We start from the raw sequence: 22,907 nt of genomic DNA, 5'->3' as shown, positions 1-22,907 counted from the left end.
ATGGGTCGCGACCCAAAATTGGGTCGCGAAGCATATTTCTTGGGTCGTGCTGAGTCGAACCAAAAAAGTTTGTAATACACCAAATAATAAGTAATACCAACACCTCCTAGAAGAAGTCATTGTGGCTTACTCAGCCTAATTTTGACTTTATTTTGGGTCGCGACATGAACATATTTCTCAAATTTGGGTCGCGGCTTAAAAAGGTTAAGAACCACTGTTCTAGACGACCAAGTCTACAAATTATCTTAATTTCTAACACCAACATATTAATGAATTCCATACAAAGTGGTTCTGAGGAGTCATACATTTCTTGTCGTTAAGAACACAAAAATGACATCGAAGAGATGTGGCGTAGTTTTGGGGAACAAAACCCAGTCCGAAATTAAAGATTACTTGAATAATGAACTATTCTACGGTAAGAAGAATGTAGCTGGGGAAAAAAATTTCATTTTTTGTAATTTAAACGTTTAGAATATGTATATATATATATATATATATATATATATATATATATATATATATATATATATATATATATATATATATATATATATATATATATATATATATATATATATATATATATATATATATATATATATATATATATATATATATATATATATATATATATATATATATATATATATATATATATATATATATATATATATATATATATATATATATATATATATATATATATATATATATATATATATATATATATATACAGGGTGATTCTAAAAAGATGGGCAAAATTTTAGGAAGTGATAGTACACACCAAAGCAAGCAATTTTTTTTCAAAGAATGCATGGTCGAAAACAAAACGCAAAACCGCTAGAGCGCGTCAAAGTTTATGTTCTTATATGAGGCAAAAACACACAAAGAACGATGAAGTTAAGTTATAAAAGTGGCATGTGATTACAATAAGTGTTCAAAACAGTGGCCGGCAGCGACTATGCTGCTACGCACGCAGTACAACGGCGAAGAAAAGATAGGGCATATCACGAACTTTCCCTGCAGCGGCCGAAAGCTTGGCAACAAGTAACGCAGCGCAGTAACTCGCAACAGGAATGGAGCTTTCACGTTTGCATCCAACAACTTTCTAAATGCGCCAGCACCTTTGCGTTTTGTTTCCGACCATGCATTCTTCGATAAAAATTGTTTGCTTGGGTGTGTATAAGGAAGCAGAAATGATTTTCCTTAATGCGTAAGGTTACAAGGAATGTACGAAATGTGCCTTTTTACCTCAAATCTATGTTGGTATAAAACGTAAGAACGCATAGTTTTGCGTGTCCTTTTCATCATGATTTGATCCTGATAAGCTGTTCAGGAATTGTCAGAAGTCTTGTCCATTCCCCTTCCATAGGGAGTGTGGACGTGAACTGTTAGCAATACCAGCCTACATTTAAATAAACCTGTTTCGAACGTATGATGGCTTAAGACTGCAATTATTTCAAGCTAAATACAACACTGATAACAGGGTTGGAGCCCTGTTATTACATACATATATATATATATATATATATATATATATATATATATATATATATATATATATATATATATAGTTGAAGGAGATAACAGATAACCTCGCTAAGAAACATTAAAATTACATCACTGGTGGGGGGCAAAAAGAAATCTACATTATGCATTATACCTCCAGCTGGAGAGATTAAAACAAAACGTGAATATGTTGACATGACGCATCTGACCAAAAAATAAATCGACATCACAAAACAATTAGTCCTTATCAGATGTGATAAGATAATAGCTGATCATTTTATAACTCCTACCAAATGATGAGAAAAACATAAAGGACGACGACTGAGAGAATGAAGGAGAGCTTTATTAGATGCGTCCCTTTTTTCGCGTGTCTTCTCGTCTCTTGTGTGACCGCACGATACCAAACATGTAAGTCATGATCTCATTTTTGAAAGTAGCCAAATTATTCGATGCAAACTCTTTAATTATCAGGTGATAACAGCGTTTTTACGCGACCTTGTTCGTGTATCCAATTGGTTAAATGAGACGGTATGTAATATAAATTCGACGATAGGATAAATCAGACGATTTATTATATAAATATAGAATATATCAAGCATTATATTATAATAATTAGGCCTAACTATTAAAGGCACTGTAGTGTTTTAATAATGACATGCTTTGCACGAGTTAGTATGCGATACTTTTATATTTAAACATTCCGGAGACTTTTTATATACTTCCCATTTGTATTCAATTTTAACGTATTGCATTACAATGTTAACCAAGTGATATACACTAACGTAAACAAGAATAAACCGGTTTCAGTCTTCTAAAAAAAATAAAGTATGACCTGATAGTTAAGATTTTACATAGAATCTTACAGTCTAATGATTTGACCAGGGGTCCTAAGTGTTTATTTTTACACTTTTAAGGCAAAGTTTCTCTATTTTTTTTTATGTATATTTAAGCACTCAAAGAATATGAAATGGTAACCAGCAAAAATTTCTGGAAGTCAGTATAATTATTAGTGTGAATTCCCCATTTCTAGTATTATATTTCTTTTCACATGTTTAATTTAAAAAAATTTTTGACTGCATCCATGCATAAATATAAAACACATACAGTCGGAATGTTCTGAATGCTTATTACAATCTATTAAAATAAGAAATTTCAATAAGACAAGTAGAAAAATTAAAAGTCAATTCCTACTTAGGGTCAACAAGGAAAAATTATATATTTAATTACTTATTATTAAACAATTAAAATTTTTTTCACCCATATAAAACTTAAATGAATTAATTTAATTTAATAAACTAGTGGGCTTTGCTCCCTGATCGCTAACGCTCGCCAACCCCCGAAAATTGCTACGCAATCTTATATGGTTTGTTTCGCAAACCAAGCTTGCTTCGTTCGCTACTAACTTAGGTACATTGCAAATCCACAAAATTCTAAACAATCATTCAATTCCATATAACAACTTTTTTTTAAAAAAAAAATACATCTTTTTAGTAAATATTAAGCCATTAAAATAAATTTGAATTCAAATAAATGACATGTAATTCGATAAACCTATTACAAATGTGCTATAGTATAAAATCTTAAAGCGTAACAGCACGACTGAGACTCATTTTTCAATGAATAACTAATAACAATAATAAAACAAATGAATTCGTGATATAAATTAAAAATAGTCAACTAAATTCGTGAAAAAAAGCGCTTTCGACAAAATACTAAAATAGAGATCTATCGACAAAGACTTCTCACTTCTGCCTAGCTTAATAGTATGATTGCCGCAGCTGATAGGGTGAATTTCGGAAGAGGTCACATTTGGTGAAAATGCTCTCTCTGGTTGTTTCCGTTTTTAAAAGTGCTATATGTTGAGCCACCTCAGATAGATTTGGCATGTGACATTTTTAGCGGCAATCATCAGTCGATTTTCCAGCGTTGCCATTCGGGGAGTTGTAATGAGGTTTTTTTTTTGTCGCCGTGTAAGAGAAATATATATATAGATGAATTAATATTTGAAAAAACTGTATTAACATCAAGTATTATCCACTACCAGTTTTAAAAAATATATATATATATATATATATATATATATATATATATATATATATATATATATATATATATATATATATATATATATATATATATATATATATGAGTCGCTCAGAAGCCAATGCGGTTAAGTGCAAAACACAACAATTGAGAAAATTAATGTTTTTTGATACATTAGTTTTTAAAATTCCTGGTTTATTAATTTAATTAGAAAAGTGTATAAACTCTTTTTTCGCGGTGTAAACTCTGCAAAAAAACAAGATGTGTACAGGATGTGTAAATAAAAACGTAAGTATTTATTGAAATAATGACAGCATCTTAAAAATTTTAGGACTTATACCTTTTGGCAGTTGAAAAAGATAGGAAATTTATGTCTTCTAGTATAAACGAACTTCGATTTTTCTCAATCATCACTAGATACAGTGACTAATAGAAAATAAACTGTTGGATTATTTGAAAAATTGTTTTTTACTTCAAAACTAAAGTGGCACTTTTCTTTGTTTTAGGAAATGATAAAAAAAATAAAAAAATACCACATTTTAAAAAAAAAATGCTACGAAAAATACCATACCCCTTTTTTTGGTGAAAAAATACTACCGTAGTATTAAAAATACTACGCCTGGCAACCCTGGTTACTATGAATTTCTTGTTTTTCAGTGTTACCAACAAATATCGAAAGAAGAAGAAGAATTTAATTTTTATTTCAAAGTTTATGTAAAAAAATATTGATAAAAGGTGGACTTATTCACAATGGCTTCTGAAATTATTATACAATATATTCAGAAGCTATTAAAAAAAGGGCTGTCTAATCTAGAAAAAAGCCTAGAATCCTTTAACCTAGAATCCTTTAATAACTAAGAAGATTATTATTTATTTCATCAAAAATTTCCAAAAATCAGAAAATATCAAAAAATGGACTTGATATATATATATATATATATATATATATATATATATATATATATATATATATATATATATATATATATATATATATATATATATATATATATATTGGAGAGATTGTGTGAACTAATAGTTTTTTATTTATTTATTTTTTCTATTTTTTCTAGCAGCAGCATTTGATATACATCATTCGCTGGAGTGTAAAAACACTCCGCACAGGCCCATAAAGAATAGCAACAAATGAAATAAATTTAAAAACATTCGAAATACAAAAGCATTTAGAATAAAATAACTAATAATAGTGTGAACTAATAGTAGGAATTGGGGGAAAAAAAGGCGCGAGACCACTTTCCTGTTTACAGACACAAAATTAAAAGTACCTTATAAAAATTTTAAAAGCAACGTTTTACAAATTCTATTTAAAAATATATATATTCTATTTTTATTACACCTAATGGATGGCATTTTCTACACTAAGGAAACGCTGCAAGCTCCATACCGCTTATACTTCCGGGTTACTGTTAACAGTGTATTTTAAAGCCATTTGGCCCACAATGTGATCATTGTGCTTCGAGATTCTTGCAAACGTGGTATTTGATTACTTATTACTTGTGTTTACAATGCTAACAATACTTGTGTTTACAATGTTAAAGGTGCTAACACTAACATAAGATGGTGCACAGCTTGCAACAAGAACAAGCAGTAATAAACAAATGGAAAGAGGCCAAATCAGGACTGCTAAAAAAGCGAGTTATTCAAAATCTAGCAACCATGACACCTTTTTTAACCCAATATCTATAAATAACTAAAGCAAATTTTCACTTCAAACTCACCATAACTACTTAATAACATTAATATCTTACGAAATATGACTGATTTGAGCTCAGAAATTACCTAATTTACTTCTTTCATTGAAAACAAAATTATCCGTTTGAAAATATCGCCTCCCAGTAAAAGCTGTAGTAAGCAGTTGCAAGCTCTCTAACCGGAACTAGAGCAGGTATTGAGCTCGAGATTGTTATTGTTTACATTTATATTGAAAACACCATCCATACAAAAGACGCGTTGAGCCTCCCCTTTGAAATAAACTTCCTCCCACGTCTTTCGAAAGTGGTGTGCCCTACGTTTTCCATTTTAGGTGCATCAAAAACAGAAATTCTTTTTAGTTCAATTCAAAACAGTTTAAACATTTTGTTAGATAATATGTTCTTTTAAAGAAGAGAAGATATGTTTTTTTTCTCCAGATGATGCGGAGGGTATGTGTGTCAAAGGCTCATTGAAAGTATCCCTTGAAAGTTCAGGTGAACTCTCAGCTGGAATTTTAAAGGCAACAGACAAAATATCCTATTCAATAAATATGCAGTGCAAAATACTTTTAGAAGCCCCCACCAATCACTTCATCATGGTCAGCATTCGACAAATTGGATTTCGGACAGAACTACTCGGAAAGTGCATAGATTACATCCAGGTAAGTTTCTCTGCTTTATTTTATAACCGTTGTTGATCCAATTTTATGGGTTTACGACTTCTAACGTTCAACTCCGTATCCTTGTCATTTTGAACCCAATCCAGAAGACAAGGGAACTCCTGCATCGAGTAGTGGGAGAAATTTGCCTTCGTGGAGGACTTGTTGATGGAACTAACCTGCATTTGCGTTACATGGAGAGGAAGACTGCGAGAACCTCCCACTGTTAGCCTGACGGCAAGGGCACTCTAAACCATGATCCGTCTACCACTGAGGATATTTGACATCAGCACTGTGGTCGGTGCAAGCCGGATGCGGAATTCGCATCGACTGGGATTCGAACCCGGTTCGCCTCATTGGAAGGCGAACGCTCTATTCCGCTAGTTTCTCTAGAAGAAGAACTCCCCCAGACATTCGTCTGGATCTGCGGCGGTGACTTTGGTAACGAAGTATGACTATTTCAAGTGGGGGTGCGTTGTCATTGTTTTGGAGTAGTTTCGGGAATCTCTTCGGTCTATTTTTTTAGTCCTAGAGTGAAGCTACCCTTCCTTAAATGCGGCATTCTTGTTTCCATAGCACTAGACCGACTCAGACATATATATATATATATATATATTATATATATATATATATATATATATATATATATATATATATATATATATATATATATATATATATATATATATATATATATATATATATATATATATATATATATATATATATATATATATATATATATATATATATATATATATATATATATATAATAACAGGGTCATCATTATCAGGGTCATCAAATATCATTGTTGTATTAATCTTATTTAATGCAGTCAAAAACTATAATATGTTATAAAAATGTTTATTTAAAGTTAGGCTGGTGGTTATAACAGTTCACATCCCCACTCCACAAGAGAGGGGGTGTGGACAAATCTCCGGATGGTTCCGGCAGATGTTTATTGGAACACGTTATTCAGCAAGAGACATGCGAAAACCATCGGTCCTGCATTAAATACTACAGAGAATGATGTAATTAGGTTCCAGTCGTACATACCTTTGTAACTCTACGCATTATGGAAAATCATTTAATGCTTCCTAATATGGAAGTGAAAGAGGGACAAAAAATAACTCCTCCATTGAACTATAAATCTAATTATTATTCAATGGTATGTTTTCAGCCTTGAAGTTCCAAAATAGAATTTCTGCACCTACTCTCTAACAAAGACATTTTATGAAAACGAAAGAGTTTTAATGGTTTTATTAGTACAAAAGTATTTATAATTTTTGTATTACATCGCCCCCCCAAAAAAAATTTTTTTTGGTAAGCCAAAAAAAAAAATTTAGAATACTTTAAATTTCTAAAATTTAGGTTGGTACGACTGTTCCTTTTCCTTACTACAAATAATATTTTTTCAATTATAAGTAAAAAACAACACCAATTATTTACAATGGCAAAAATATAAAAAACATGATAATGCAATTTACCTGTTTAATAACTAAACAGAAAGAAAAATGAAACATGTTTATATAACTATTCTACTAAAATTTTCAAAACTTTTTCACACAAAAATATACAATTTTTTATGCGAACGAACTGGACAACAAGTGTCATTTAATCAGAATTTAAGATTCTGTGTGGTTAAAAATGTACACAATTTTTATGTGAACGAACTGGACAACAAGTGTCATTTAATCAGAATTTAAGATTCTGTGTGGTTAAAAATGTACACAATTTTTATGTGAACGAACTGGACAACAAGAGTCATTTAATTTCAACATTTGTGGGCTGTGATATTTCCTAAACTTTGATACATGTACTTTTTCAAAATTTTGGTTACTTAAATTTTCTTTTTATTTATCTTGTAATCAGTTTCTTGGTCATTCTTTCTTTTTCCGATTTTTCCTTTTATTTTTTGTTTCTGTTACCCTTTACATATTTTTTCGTCGATATTAACCTGATAATGTACGCATCCATTACTTAGATCTATCTTCGAATCATTTGAACTTTTTGGACATTCTTTCTTTTTATTTTTTCAATGTTTACTTTTACTGAAACATCTTTAACTTTTATTTTTTCGATGTTTACTTTTACTGAAACATCTTTAACTTTTATTTTTTCACCATTTTTAACCTTAACATTTTGAGAATTTTGCTGTCTAATGTAAGATAAGTTGTCATTTTTAGAATTAGCAGAGATGATCAGTCTCTTACCAAATAGAGTAAAAACTGGCCCGACACAATCAATAAACAAACAAAAATCTTTGCAAGTTTGCAACCCTACTAAAGCATATGGTAAATCAGTATCAAGTATAAAAAACTTAGCGGAGTTAACAATTTAAGCCTATCGTAAAAAGGGAAACTCACAAATTTTGTTAAGTGTTAACTGTCCTTTTGTTTGGGTAACATAAGTTTTCACATTTTTTAATAGGAATATTTAGTTTTGACCAAGTCCGAAAAAGTAAAAGAATTACAAGTTTCCTTTTTTTTTTTCATTTATATTTTTCTTTCTTTCTTCTTGGACATAAAATTGATAATTTAATTTGTCACAATGGGTGTTAGGAAATTCTAATATTTTTATTTCTATTTTTATTTTGTAAATATTTTGAGTGCATTCAGTTACTAATACATTTCAATTTGTGTTTTAGCATTTTCCAAACTATTTGTATTAATTATTAACATTTCTCGATTTAATTTCTGCCACACCGTAATTATATTCATATATTAAAATTGAATTTCAATAATTATTGCAGTTATTTTTAGAAGAGAAAATTTTTTTAATGGCATTTATATCTTAACCCTAAACACCAGTAAAACAAATATATAAATTCTACTAATCAATCATTCATGGAAACTGTAACACATAAAACAATAAATATGAAAATAATTTCTCAAAGCATTTTTGAGCCAATTAAAACAATCATTTCACTGAAAATAAAAATTTCTCAAGAAAAAAATTTTTCAACAGTAAATGCGATCAATGTATAAAAAATAATTGTTTCAATTAAAACATCAAGCATGAGAAAAAAATTAAAAATCATACTCTACGATTTTTGCTATTTACATGAATTCTCTTCTTATTTTTTGTTAATCAATCAAAATTCAAGAAATTGATTTAAGAGAAATTTAAAAAAAAAATTAACACAAAGGATACGAGAAAAAGTTCGAACCAGTCCAAGAAGACATTCCGAAAACCGCAACAACAGATGAAAGTTGCTAGGAAAAAAAAATTTGCTTCTTCGATTCCAAAACACATTTTGAAAATCACAGCATCAGATGAAAGTTGTTTTTGTTTCTTTGTTAAGAGGAATCATAAATTAACACCGATAGTGAAGGAGAAATTGAAGCTTATTTTTCTTTGAGTTCTGGGGAATGTCGAACATCTAAGTAGACCATCGGGGTGCGAGAACAATTATTCTTCGACGATAAAATGCTAAGCTTTCCGGGGTTTCAAATCGAAAACTTTTTAACGTCTATCAGGAGTTCAATGCAGATTTTATTTTCTGTCCAAGAGGGGAAGAAAAAGATCGAATTCAACTCTTTAGTAGTATTCATCGCCTTCAGAATGTAGACATAACATTCAGCATGCACAAAAGGAAAGTTGATGATTTTTAAGACAAATTCCACTGGGCGTAAGTATCATTTATGTAAACGAAAAGTTTGATGATCGAAGAATTTATTTTTTGTTGCAGATACTCGATACTTTATTAATTATCATGAGTTGCAGAAGAATTTGACTTGATAAATTTTGAACTGTCTATGCGAATGAGATATTGGATATTTTTGATGTATTTTTCCCCCGGTGGGTGATGGGATGAGGAATCTTTCCTTTCCTTCTACGCTTTTTTCACTGCCGATGAAGCAATTTTTTTTCCCCGTGGGTGATGGGGTGAGGTTTTCGAAGTCACAGCCGGCCTCTAAAGAACTGCGTAAGTTTCATCCAAAGGGTTTCCTCAGCAAAGCTAACATCTTGCGAGGCTTATAATAACAGGGCTACATCCCTGTTATCATTGTTGTATTCATCTTTAATAATGCAGTCAAAAACCATAATATGTTATAAAAATGCTTATTTAAAGTTAAGCTGGTGGTTATAACAGTTCACATCCCCACTCCACAAGGGAGGGGGTGTGGACAAATCTCCGGATGGTTCCGGCAGATGTTTATTGGAACACGTTATTCAGCAAGAGACATGCGAAAACCATCGGTTCCGCATTAAATACTACAGAGAATGATGTAATTAGGTTCCAGTCGTACATACCTTTGAAACTCTACGCATTATGGAAAATCATTTAATACTTCCTAATGTGGAAGTGAAAGAAGTACAAGATTCAAAAAATAACTCCTCCATTGAAATATAAATCTAATTATGATTCAATGGTATATTTTCAGCTTAAAGTCCCAAAATAGAATTTCTACACCTATTCTCTACCAAAGACATTTTATGAAAACGAAAGAGTTTTAATGGTTTTATTAATACAAAAGTATTTATAATTTTTGTATTACATATATATATATATATATATATATATATATATATATATATATATATATATATATATATATATATATATATATATATATATATATATATATATATATATATATATATATATATATATATATATATATATATATATATATATATATATATATATATATATATATATATATTTGGTGGTTGTTGACTTACACCGATGAATGTTCACAATCACATAGTCGCTTTGGTAAATGTCAGAAATATGTAGTAAGTGTAGTTAAATGTCAATGCCCTTTGTACATTTGCCCGGTATGCCCTACATCAATGATTTTTAAGTGAAGTGATATTATGCATTTAACTGGTACTTCGAACACTGATATTTCACCTAATCTATCCTCGGCAGATATCGAATAAATATATCAACGAATAAATTAATATCATATTAATACGTTGAAATATTTGCGAATGTGTTATTACCATGAAATTGCATAATAGTTATTAAAGTATTCTGCTTGTTTTTTTGTTTGTTTAAATCCTCTTATCCATAAGCTTGGAAATATATTTTATAAAGAATTCGGAAAGTTTTATTGAATACAGCACTCGTGGCGTGTTATGATTTCTTACGTCGCTAAGAAACTCACTTAAAATGATTTTTTTTTACCACTGTTATTTTTTTAATGACTCTATGAAACGTAACAGCAAGTCTTATGACTGTTATTGAATAAACCAACGAGAACTAATTCAGTAATTATTTTACTTCACCTACTAACTATTTTATATTTCAGTGCTTTTCTTTTTAACTCTTAATGTGCATAAGAGTGTCTTTTATAAAGATTTGAAAAGAAAGAATATTCTTTTTTCCGTTAACAGATAGAGAGCGAACGTGTCTGTGAACCAATCTACAGCGAGGATGAGGAGAGACACTATCCGTCTTCCAACAATAAAATGAATCTGATATACCATACAGAAGGGATGAATAACAAAACACTGTCTGGATATCCAGGTTTCACAATCACATTCACTGCTTTTCAGAAAGGTGATTTTACTTCTTCTTTATCTTTCACTCTCTGTCAGAGGCTATGGTGTGGTGGAAATAGATCAATATATATATATATACTGGACTTGTAATGGCATGTCATAATTTGAATATCAATCTGCAAACACTTTTCAGATGACGGCTGCTCTCATAATACGACTGATCTGTTTTCATGTGATAAAAATATCTGCATTTGGTCCGGACTAACGTGTGATGGACACAACAATTGCGGTGACCTCAGTGACGAAGACCCATACGGACATTCTAATTGTGGTAAAAAAATATATATATAATTCTTATGACGTTGCACTCCTCTTTGTCAGTAGAATAAGATTGTGTGATTTCCACCTTCACACTTTTCCCTTCTCTATTACCATGGTTTCGGATAATCTTTCCTCCAATAAGACGCAGTAAGAACTGAGTGTATCCTTCGAATATTGGAAACTTTTTGTGTAACCCTCCGCATATGTGTTTACGAGGCGATGTGTGAACAGGCTTTAATACAGTTTAAATTTGCACTTATGGATGGGTGATCGTGTAAAGCTAAGGGTGGTGGCGCTAGTGGTAAAATTGCTCTTTCAGAACTTCCGGGTTACTGCTTCCGATATATTTTTACGCCGCAGATTGAAAAAAAGCGCCATCATATTATTGCATCATATATTTTGCAGTATTTCACATGTACCGAGTTCTTTCTTTCAGCCTTTAAACTTCAGCATTATCATATTAATATTATAATAATCAGAATATTTTCTAATTAGGCTAACTTAAAAAGATATTTTTAGCGACATTTTATTCAAATGTAGCCAAATAGGGGATAAAATACAAAACATGGCAAACCTTAAGAATTATTCACAATGAGATATTATCGTTCCCAAATTTTTTTTTGGCCTTACGACCTCTGAGAATCAATACATTTCTGAAAACTCTTATGAATGGTACAATTATGTTTAGATTTGAACCCAAATTACAATAACAAAACTGCATAGAATATTAGGCTTGTTCACACATCGCCTCGTAGTCATAACATAAGCGGAGGGATACACCGGAAATTTTCTAAATTTCTTCCGGTTTAAGGACGCTTGTTATTGTTTACATTAGACCACCCATCCATAGACCCCTCATAAGATTTTTAGGAACATCGTTAGCTATATACCGATTTAAGGTAAGTGTTGTTTTTTCTTTGTTCTCATTTCAATGGTATTACAAATTGAATGGCGTCCATCATTTTGTAAATAGTTAAAGTACAATAACAAAAAATTGAATGGTCTTTAAGTTTGGACGTAAAAATGAATCGGCGGAAGTGGAAACTAAGATAACTGAAGTTTCATTACGAATTTTAATCATCAGTGCTACTTGCACGGTTCCATCTTTAAACTGTTTACTGCCGTAAGAGAGAAAAATTTTACGAAACCATGGTAACGGAGAAAGGTGGAAAGGAGTGGAAAAATCGCATCATCTTGAGATGGCATTCACAAAGAATATAAGTAAGTGCAGATAAAAAAAGAGTATGTGTGAGGAAATTAGCACAAATAATGCCATTCTTATAATGCACCCAGTCAAAAACACATGCTCGATTACATTAATTATTCACAAATATATATCCATCTGAAATCATTTTTTAATTCCACTCGCGCATCATTACAAAAAGAAAGAATCCTTCTGACGTTTGACAAGAGTGATTTTTATAATCAATCATCGAAGAAAGAGTGCTCTGAAATCACACTATTTTTCCTTGAATTAGAAATGATCGAAATTCAACGAATACAGAAAGATTATTTAAATTGTTCTCGGATTCTTGCCTTTCGCTATCATTACAAATAAATAGGTTGTTTAATGCCATTTTCAATGGGATTAATCTTGATTCACCAGATTTCGAGAATCGTTTTTGTTCTTTACTAAGATTTTTATTGTCAGGAATGGCGATAATAATAAATATATTTGATTCAACTCCTATATCTGATTTGAAGATACTTTTTAAGACCTAAATAAACTGAGAGCGTATTTTATTTCAATGCATGCTACTTTTTTTTTTGTAATGTATGGCGATATTGGACGGATGAACAGAGAAAGAAATGCTTGAATCTTCCGGAAAGAAAGAAGGGCATTCTGAAAAATTTCTGCCAAAATACACGTTTTCAATCAATAAAGGTGTCACTAAATCATTATTTCATTTGTACAGTGCACATAAAAAAGTACACTTCATACAGGGTCTGATGATAGCCTAGGCCCAATAAGCACGGGCCCACACTTTCTGGGGGCCTCAAAAAATTAGTAAATAGTCCACAATATTACTTTTAAAAAAAATACTGAAACAGTTTATCTCAAAAAAGGCATTTTTTTATTTCAAATTTTCTTTATAGTGTGATGAACCAAACTCGTGTAACATTGCACTAATCAAATTTGAAAGTACAGCTGAATTTTAATGGGTGCAATTTTTACTCCAACGGCTTAAGCAACTGCAACGAGGATGCATATTCGCAAAGTCTCTTATCAATAATTAGTGTCAACAAGAACTAAAAAGCTTATTCTTAACAAATATTTAAAATAATTCAGCTAGTCAGTGACTTTTAGCAAAAATCATTGATTTCAATTGTTTGTGGTTAGCAAACTATTTTTATTTTGACTTAACATTGTTTTGTTGTTTTATATTTTGCTTTAATATTTAGATGCGTAAACTTCATCATAGAAAAATAATCTTCAACTGTCTGCTTTCAATTTTTCTTAGAATATTTCTCTTAAATCATGCATGTTCAATAGATTATTTTTATTGTTAGGACTACTCTTCAGAAATTTAATTTCAAAATATTTTGTAAGGGGCCCGGAAAATTTTGTGGGATTTGTCTTGATCAGTCCCTGCACCTCAATAACTTTTGATCGAATGTATTCCAATTAGGGGACTCCATCTTAATAGTTCAAAAGCGTCGTAAGACATGCTTTCGGGTTACTACTTCCGATTTATTTTTAAGCCTAAACTTGAAAAAGGATGCCTTCTAATATTTTTATACTTCTTGTTACACTATAATTATTTTTTAAATTTCAACGAAACGAACAACATAAGAACTTGGAAGACAGTAGATACAACCCCCCAAAAATAACTAACAGTGATGTTTTAATCAAATATAGCCAAGAAAGGGATAAACATTGACGAGCAAATTTGTAAAACAGCCTGTTCACGCATCGCCTCTTTAGCATAACATAAGCGGAGGGATACACCGGAAGTTTTCTATATCTCTTCCGGTTTTAGGAAGCTTGTTATTGTTTACATTTAGTCTAACCATCTATAAAGGAAAATGTTGAGCCCCCATATCAATCACCATGTATGTCAAAGTGGACTGATCATAAGGAAACAGTTTCTAATTGATGACCGAAATCAAGTAAAACTGACCACTTTGATCAGCCTGTAAAGGGACAGAGTGTGCGTGGTATCGGTTCTCTTTTAACTTTTGCAACTGCCCTTCGGAACTCGTTTATTTTACTTTAAAGAATAACCATATTCACCATAACCCATAGAGCACAACGAATATTCCTGGAATACGAGTTATCTCGTTCTTCGCGATGAAAATGCTTGATTTCGTAAGCTGGGTTATGGAGCTACTACAGCGGGAGAGTCATGTCACTTCGGATCAGGGCCTTGTGCAGCTCTAGTGCGACATAACATAAAGTACTACTAAATAAATGCTATAAAAAACTCTGATTCGATATTTATTAACAGTACTCAAAACATTTTTAATCTAATGTATGGAATTCTAATTATTTGTAGGCAGGACTGGTCGAGGCTCGAGTGTTCTGATTGTTCTAGGTGTGGTGATCGTATTTCTCCTCATCATAATGTGCGCTGCCACCCTTCTCTGTACTAAGAACGAGACAGTTCGACGTTTCTCCACCAGACTTAGAAGTCGTACAGTCTCTTTCATTCCAAGACCCTCCCCTAGAAGAACATCCTTCAAGCAATTGGAACAAACTTAGAACCATTTTTTAAATACTATCTTATTCAGAAGACAAAACTCGTAGATTTGTGCACTAATACTGGCGAAAAAAATGTATTATTATTCATATGAGATGTGTTTATCATGTATTTTAATCCATCTGCAGCAAGAGAAAAAGGCAACATCTTGGTAAATTTTATTAACAGAAAATATAGGGAAAAAATGGTATTTTGTAAAAAAATTTAAAAAAAAAGAATACACTGTAATTCTGATATTTAGTAATATTATGAGATGGAAGTTGTCAGATTCATTTAAGTTTCTATACAAAATGAAAATGTTTTGGAGTCAATATATTTTCCTTTTTTTTGTTATTTTAGGATATAAAACATATTTGTTAAACTTTAATGAACGTAGAATAAGTATTGCATTGCTTTATATTTTTTGAAACGACTCATAATAATTTTAAAGAGTAAAACATTGTTTTAGTTCAACATTTTTACTTCTATTTAGGTTATGTCTTAAGGCATTTTATAGCGCAATTTTCGCATTTTAAGGGCATTTTTTGCACTTTTAAGGGCATTTTTTGCACTTTTTAAGGACATTAATTGAGATTTTTTAGGTCAACAAAATCCGGGCTCTACTGATAAGTCTATATTTCTTTTAACGTTTTATGGATACCTTTTTTTTTGGAAAATCTATTTTTTTTTTAAGCATTTGTTTTAAGAATTAAAAAGATTTTTTACAACTTTTTCTTATTCATTCAATTCGTCAATTTTTTTATTTATTCTTTCTCATCTCAGATTAGAACTAATATTAAAATTTTTTTTTATTTATCTTATTGTTTAATATTTCTTATGGATAACCTGTAGTTTTTGTGTCATTACCCCTTACCCATAATAAAACAAGGTTTTCATTCTTTTTCAATAAATGACTATTAAAAAATTATAATGATTTTTTTTTTAATAATGTTGTTATTCGGCCAAATCAGTGTTCGTTACATCTCTACAATAGATTATTTATGGGGTTCTCCAAAGCACAGCTCTTTCACTTTCAAGTAAAATGAAACAACAGTAAGTGCTCTAAATTAGAAGCTAGACAATTTTAAATTAAATATACCATCTTATCATGATGGTATCAATCGTTTTTCATTTGAGTTTTAAAACGGACAAACAGCGTAAAGTTTTTTTTTTTTAATAATAAAAAAACTTTGTTTTTCTACTTGGAGAAAAATTATCAAAACCTATTAATAATTCTCCTTTTCTGCCGCATTAATTTTTTTTTTTTAAATTGTAATTAAAATGTATAAGTTTCATTTCACTTATTGTAGTTTATTTTTTATTCTATTTCGAATTTTAATAATTTGCCTACTTTCTATATCAATTTTTTTTTGTATAAGATATTCATCACTCATTAATAAATATATTTAGTAATTATTTTGTACAAAAAGTTGGGATTTCAGGGCTGATTGTGCTCCGGAAAAAATCCGGATTTCCGGACTTTTCGCTTACAGTGATCCAGAAGTTTCCGGAGATCCAAGGCCTAGACGTTTCAAAAAATCATTGATCACAGAAGTTTCCGGAAATCAAATTTCCAAAGGTGGAACTTAAAAACACAGTTTATTTTATTTGTTTGTAAGGGAGAGCCAGAGATACACTTTATAAGCTTATATTCATGATCAATATTCATTTTTTATCAGTAAATAGTTGTTATAATCATAAACTCAAGAAAGAAAGACATATTTGTAAATTTTATTAATTATCCAGGTCATCACAGGTATGTGTAAATGGTATAGGTATGTGTAAAATCTTAAAAATATTTTAAGTAAACTAAGAAATATTGAGAAAAAGGAAATAACCTTGCTTAAATGTTTTTCTAATTTTTCAATTTAAACTTTTTTTTTTAACTCGAGACATTTTCCGGAATTTTGACTTGGGCTCACAATCACCCCTGGGATTTAAATTAATATATTTTTCATAGGAACACTGCAGTTTATTTCAATGATTTTTTTTTTCAATACCTCTTAATCAACCTCCAAACTAAAAAGGTCCATTAGATAGAATATCTGAATGTGATGATCAAATAAAAGTCTTTATTTCAGTTTCATAGCATGAAAATTGTAGTCTTATGGTTGCGTAATAAAAATAACGGTTTTTGAAACTTTTTATGTCAAAGTAAGTTTTTTTCTTCTTCTTCTTAACAACAAGGAGTTATGAATTCCGTTTGCAATTAAACTACAATAATTTGTTTCCACTCTAAACAATTTTAAAAACCATCGATAAAAAAAAAACAGAACGGATTTTGATTTAAACAAGAAATTAAAAAAGCGCAGAAATCGTCTCCCTATAACGAGCTATTCCAAAACTTAAATCTTCTATCCTTATTCAAAAGAACATCTACTCAAATCAGAAATGCTGTGAGGAAAAAATCGGAGCGTTTCAAATTAAAGAAGCTTATGTCGAGGGAACCATATTGTTAGCGCCCTAATTTGTCTATAATTATTTCCTTTAGTATAGTAGGTTGAATACCTCGCCGAATTTCAAATGATAGGTTAATATTAAATATGGGGCATTATATATATATATTAACAAAACTTTTCTAATTTTAACGCTTTCATTAAAAACGCATTTACAGAAAAAAAGTAAAAGAATATTTTATTTACGTTACAATGTTGAAAAATAAGTCCAATTTTTCTTTTCTTTTTTTCTTGAATTCAATTTTCAACATTTAACCACTTCTGGGATTCGAAGCATGTACTACCTCCGGTCTAGCAATTTGTTGCTTTAAACAATGTAACGGTGTTTTAGAATTTTAACGCTTTCATTATAAACGCAATTACAAAAAAGAAAGGAAAGTTTTGTTTTGTTTTGCTTATATTGTTAATTAGCAGAAAAGAATTTTTTTTAACCGCTTCCGTTACCAGTTAATATTTTTGGAGCAAAAATATTAACAATTTTTTTCATTTCATTAATAAATACAAGGAACTAAAGTAAAACAAAATACACAAGTTTTAAGTTGAATTTGTAATTTTTTTTTTATGTGTAAAAATTATTTAATTCACTATCAGTTTACTATTCCGAATTGTCTCTGGCAAATGAGAAAAAGTTAAATATTAGTCTTTGTATGATAGTTTTTAAAACAAGGAACAACACGAAGTGATAATTTCCAAACACTAGTGAAGTGAAACGCCATTTTTTTTTTTCTGCGTGAATTCAGTAACCATCGTATATACAATTGCACAAAGTGTACAATTTCGTTGCTTCAAACCAATTAACCTACTGGTTCAACTGGGTGTCAGACTTATAACAAGCTTTTTAAGTAATATTTGCGTATTCGTAGTCAAAACTTCGTCGATCCAATAACATCGCGGGTACAAAACTTCATTAACTTGCAAGCTGAACTCTGGCTAGAAACATTTTATTGGGAGAGGGGACATTTTATTTCAGCTATTTCCAGGAACTGATTAAACATTGTGATGAACAAAATTAATTTTCAAAAATAAATCAATTTGCTTCATGTAAATTTACAGGTTTTCAACCTTTTCCTTCAGCTCAACCCCCACTTTGCAAATTAAAGAATTTTCAATTCCTCCCGTCTAAAAAAACAATTTTTGAACAAAAATTTGTTTTTTAATTAAAATAGTCCTCGTGTAAAAATTATAAATGTTTGTAAATGGAAATGAATTCACTGTATCATTTTTCAGTTTAAATTAAGCATTTAAATTAACCATTTAAATATTAAACCAAATATTTGTATAGGTCTGGGAAAAATAATGACTGTAATTTAGTAAAACTGATCTTACGCTGTTTCTAGTACATACATGCAGTAGTTACTGCTACGTGGCCAGTGGTTGTGAGTTCATTGTAACTTTCTCTCTCTCTCTCTGAGTTCTTGTCTAAAATAAGAACTCTTCCAGACATTCGTCTGGAGGTGACTATGGTAACAAGGTAAGACTATTACAAGTAGGGGTGCGGGGTCACAAGTGTGTTAGTTTAACTACTGAGTTAGTCACAGAGTGAAGCTACCCTCCCTAAAATGCATCGTTATTTAACTATAAAGAATGGATGGGTGTCAAAATTTCTAAAAACATATACACATACCGAGATATATTTATTAAACGTCTTTAAAAAAATTTGTTATTTCGTCCGTGTTACACTAGATTGTAAGCACCACAGGAGTCGCTAAAATCGATAATGATGCAAACATGGCATGAATCAGGTTAAGAACATTCTTTTAGGCCTACACTTAATGTGAACCATAGTGTGTCTATTTTGGTTATAGGCATTGCTCTTCTCTGCTTTCTAATAATTGTTATGTACTGCATTTGAGGGGGTCAGTATGAGGACACTTTAATGTTTTTTTTTATATTTTTTCGGTTAACTAGAAAATTTTGATATTAATATCAAGTTATCGGACGGGTGTCAAAATTTCTAAAAACATATACACACACAGAAATATATTTATTAAACGTCTTTAAAAAATATGTTATTTTGTCCGTGTGACACTAGATTGTTACCACCACAGGTTTCAGGTATTTCTAAACAAGTTTTATTTTCAGAAATGCCCAGCTTGACTTTCAGAAATGTTTTCGAACTAAAGTAAATCACCAGTAAGATACAATGAAACGAAACCATTTGCAATAAAATAAAACCATTTGTTTTAACATACAGAAGAGTCAAAATTTAAGATACCAAATGTATGGCAGTTTTTATAACACAAATTATTAAAAATATTGTTCCGCCATAAGCACAAGTTCTCGCAAATATCATTCAAAATTTCTGCCGTCGAAAGAGCTGGTTTTTCTTCTTAATACAGTTAATCGAACCAATTATCGAAGTTTTTACTTGTTTTTACACACTTCCGTCGTTTTAAGTTTCTACGTCTTATACTTTTGGCTCCGCAAAACATCCAACACCTCCTATTAATATTTTTAATCACTTTCTTTTTTCTTGCTTCGTCAATCCAGGCATTTACAGGCCTTAATACACCGTTGAATGCAGGGCCGGATTAACCTATAGGCACACTAGGCACGTGCCTAGGGCCTACGAAATTCAGGGGCCTACGAAAAACTTGGGAGAAAAAAATTTATAAAAAAAATCAAACGTAGTGGAATCAGAAAAACAGTTTTGTTTGTCTGATTGCACTACGTTTAATTTTTTTTTCTTTTCACGATAAATTTCGCACTCAATAAATTCTTTTTATTCATAAATTTTATCATTAGCTTTTTTTTTTTTTTTTTTTTTTTTTTTTTAAAAATTCCGTTGATCTTGCCTTGTTCCGGGTTTTAATATTTATGCTAGTGCCTTTTTTAACTATAGTTTCGGTTCGATAATTTTCAAGTGTTTTGATTTGGATTAATAAGTTCTCCTTTTATTTTATTGTTTCCCCCCCGTTTAATTAGGTATGAAATATATTGCGTTATTTAATCATTGGTTTTGTTTATATAAGTTAATTTAGGAATTGTAATTATTTTTAAAAAATAAATATGAGAATTTTGTATTTTTTAAACTTGTTTTTCTTGTCTAAACTTGTAAATTTTTTATTCTTTTAAATGTTGTATTTCTACCATTTTTTTTTCTCCTTAAAGTTAGGAGTATACCTTTTTTTTTTCTCTTACTTTATGCATTACACTTATCGGTATTGCAGATAAAGTTCGATAAACAAATTCGTAAATTAAAATCCATATCAATAAAAGTGTAAAAAAAAATATGCAAGAAAATTTCAGCATATCTTTTGAAAAGAGGGAAGGAGTGGGGGAAGGAGGGGAGGGCCCAAAAACGGCTATGCCTAGGGCCTACGAAAGGTATAATCCGGCTCTGGGTGTATGAAATTAGGAGCAAACTTGGTCGATCATCTCTAGAACTACTGGACCGATTTTAATGAAATTTGATATGTGCATGCATTCATACAATACAAAGCAAATAACCATTCAACAATTATAATACACACGCATGATATCGTGCGTGTAACACTCGTTGTAGTCGGATGGTATGAAAATGCCTCAGGACAATTGCCATAGAAAATGACTTATTTCAAGTATGAAATCACGCTCCAAGGCCTGTATATCGTAAGAGGGGACCCATTTGTTTCATTTATTCTGCAACCGTAGTTTCATACCTTCCATCTCCAACGAGTGTTACACACACGTGTGTATTCCAATTGTTGAACGGTTATTTGAATTGTATCAATGTGTGTGCATATCAAATTTCATTAAAGTAGCTCTAGACGACCAAGTCTACAAATTATCTTAATTTCTGACACCAGCATATTAATGAATTCCACACAAAGTGGTTCTGAGGAGTCATACATTTCTTGTCGTTAAGAACACAAAAATGATATCGAAGAGATGTGGCGTAGTTTTGGGGAACAAAACCCAGTCCGAAATTAAAGATTACTTGAATAATGAACTATTCTACGGTAAGAAGAATGTAGCTGGGGAAAAAAATTTCATTTTTTGTAATTTAAACGTTTAGAATATATATATATATATATATATATATATATATATATATATATATATATATATATATATATATATATATATATATATATATACAGGGTGATTCTAAAAATATGGGCAAAATTTTAGGAAGTGATAGTACACACCAAAGCAAACAATTTTTTTTCAAAGAATGCATGGTCGAAAACAGAACGCAAAACCGCTAGAGCGCGTCAAAGTTTATGTTCTTATATGAGGCAAAAACACACAAAGAACGATGAAGTTAAGTTATAAAAGCAAATTTAATGGCATGTGATTACAATAAGTGTTCAAAACAGTGGCCGGCAGCGGCTATGCTGCTACGCACGCAGTACAACGGCGAAGAAAAGATATGGCATATCACGAACTTTACCTGCAGTGGCCGAAAGCTTGGCAACAAGTAACGCAGCGCAGTAACTCGCAACAGGAATGGAGCTTTCACGCTTGCATCCAACAACTTTCTAAATGCGCCAGTACCTTTGCGTTTTGTTTCCGACCATGCATTCTTCGATAAAAATTGTTTGCTTGGGTGTGTATAAGGAAGCAGAAATGATTTTCCTTAATGCGTAAGGTTACAAGGAATGTACGAAATGTGCCTTTTTACCTCAAATCTATGTTGGTATAAAACGTAAGAACGCATAGTTTTGCGTGTCCTTTTCATCATGATTTGATCCTGATAAGCTGTTCAGGAATTGTCAAAAGTCTTGTCCATTCCCCTCCCATAGGGAGTGTGGACGCGAACTGTTTGCAATACCAGCCTACATTTAAATAAACCTGTTTAGAACGTATGATGGCTTAAGACTGCAATTATTTCAAGCTAAATACAACACTGATAACAGGGTTGGAGCCCTGTATACATACATACATATATATATATATATATATATATATATATATATATATATATATATATATATATATATATATATATATATATATATATATATATATATATATATATATATATATATATATATATATATATATATATATATATATATATATATATATATATATATATAGTTGAAGGAGATAACAAACAGATAACCTCGCTAAGAAACATTAAAATT

General features: G+C 30.6%; 1 protein-coding gene across 2 annotated transcripts; it reads left to right on the top strand.

Moving 5' to 3' along the window:
* Nucleotides 1-1,771: 1,771 nt before the first annotated feature.
* LOC147816092 (uncharacterized) lies at nucleotides 1,772-15,618 on the top strand. Of its 2 annotated transcripts, none has more exons than XM_087158151.1 (3): nucleotides 1,772-1,917; nucleotides 5,703-5,926; nucleotides 15,197-15,618. In XM_087158151.1, the coding sequence occupies exons 1-3, from the start codon at nucleotides 1,839-1,841 to the stop codon at nucleotides 15,224-15,226; spliced, it is 333 nt and encodes a 110-aa protein (XP_087014277.1). In that variant the 5' UTR covers nucleotides 1,772-1,838; the 3' UTR covers nucleotides 15,227-15,618. The 2 variants fall into 2 exon arrangements, with proteins under 2 accessions (XP_087014277.1, XP_087014276.1); XM_087158150.1 differs by lacking the exon at nucleotides 15,197-15,618 and adding an exon at nucleotides 11,271-11,543.
* The last annotated feature ends 7,289 nt before the right edge of the window (nucleotides 15,619-22,907 follow it).

The sequence above is a fragment of the Parasteatoda tepidariorum genome, chromosome 2, assembly GCF_982258835.1.
Source record: "Parasteatoda tepidariorum strain Cologne lab strain chromosome 2, Ptep-v5.0, whole genome shotgun sequence".
NCBI classification, from domain to species: Eukaryota; Metazoa; Arthropoda; class Arachnida; order Araneae; family Theridiidae; genus Parasteatoda; species Parasteatoda tepidariorum.
This window is presented reverse-complemented; position numbering and strand designations above follow the sequence as displayed.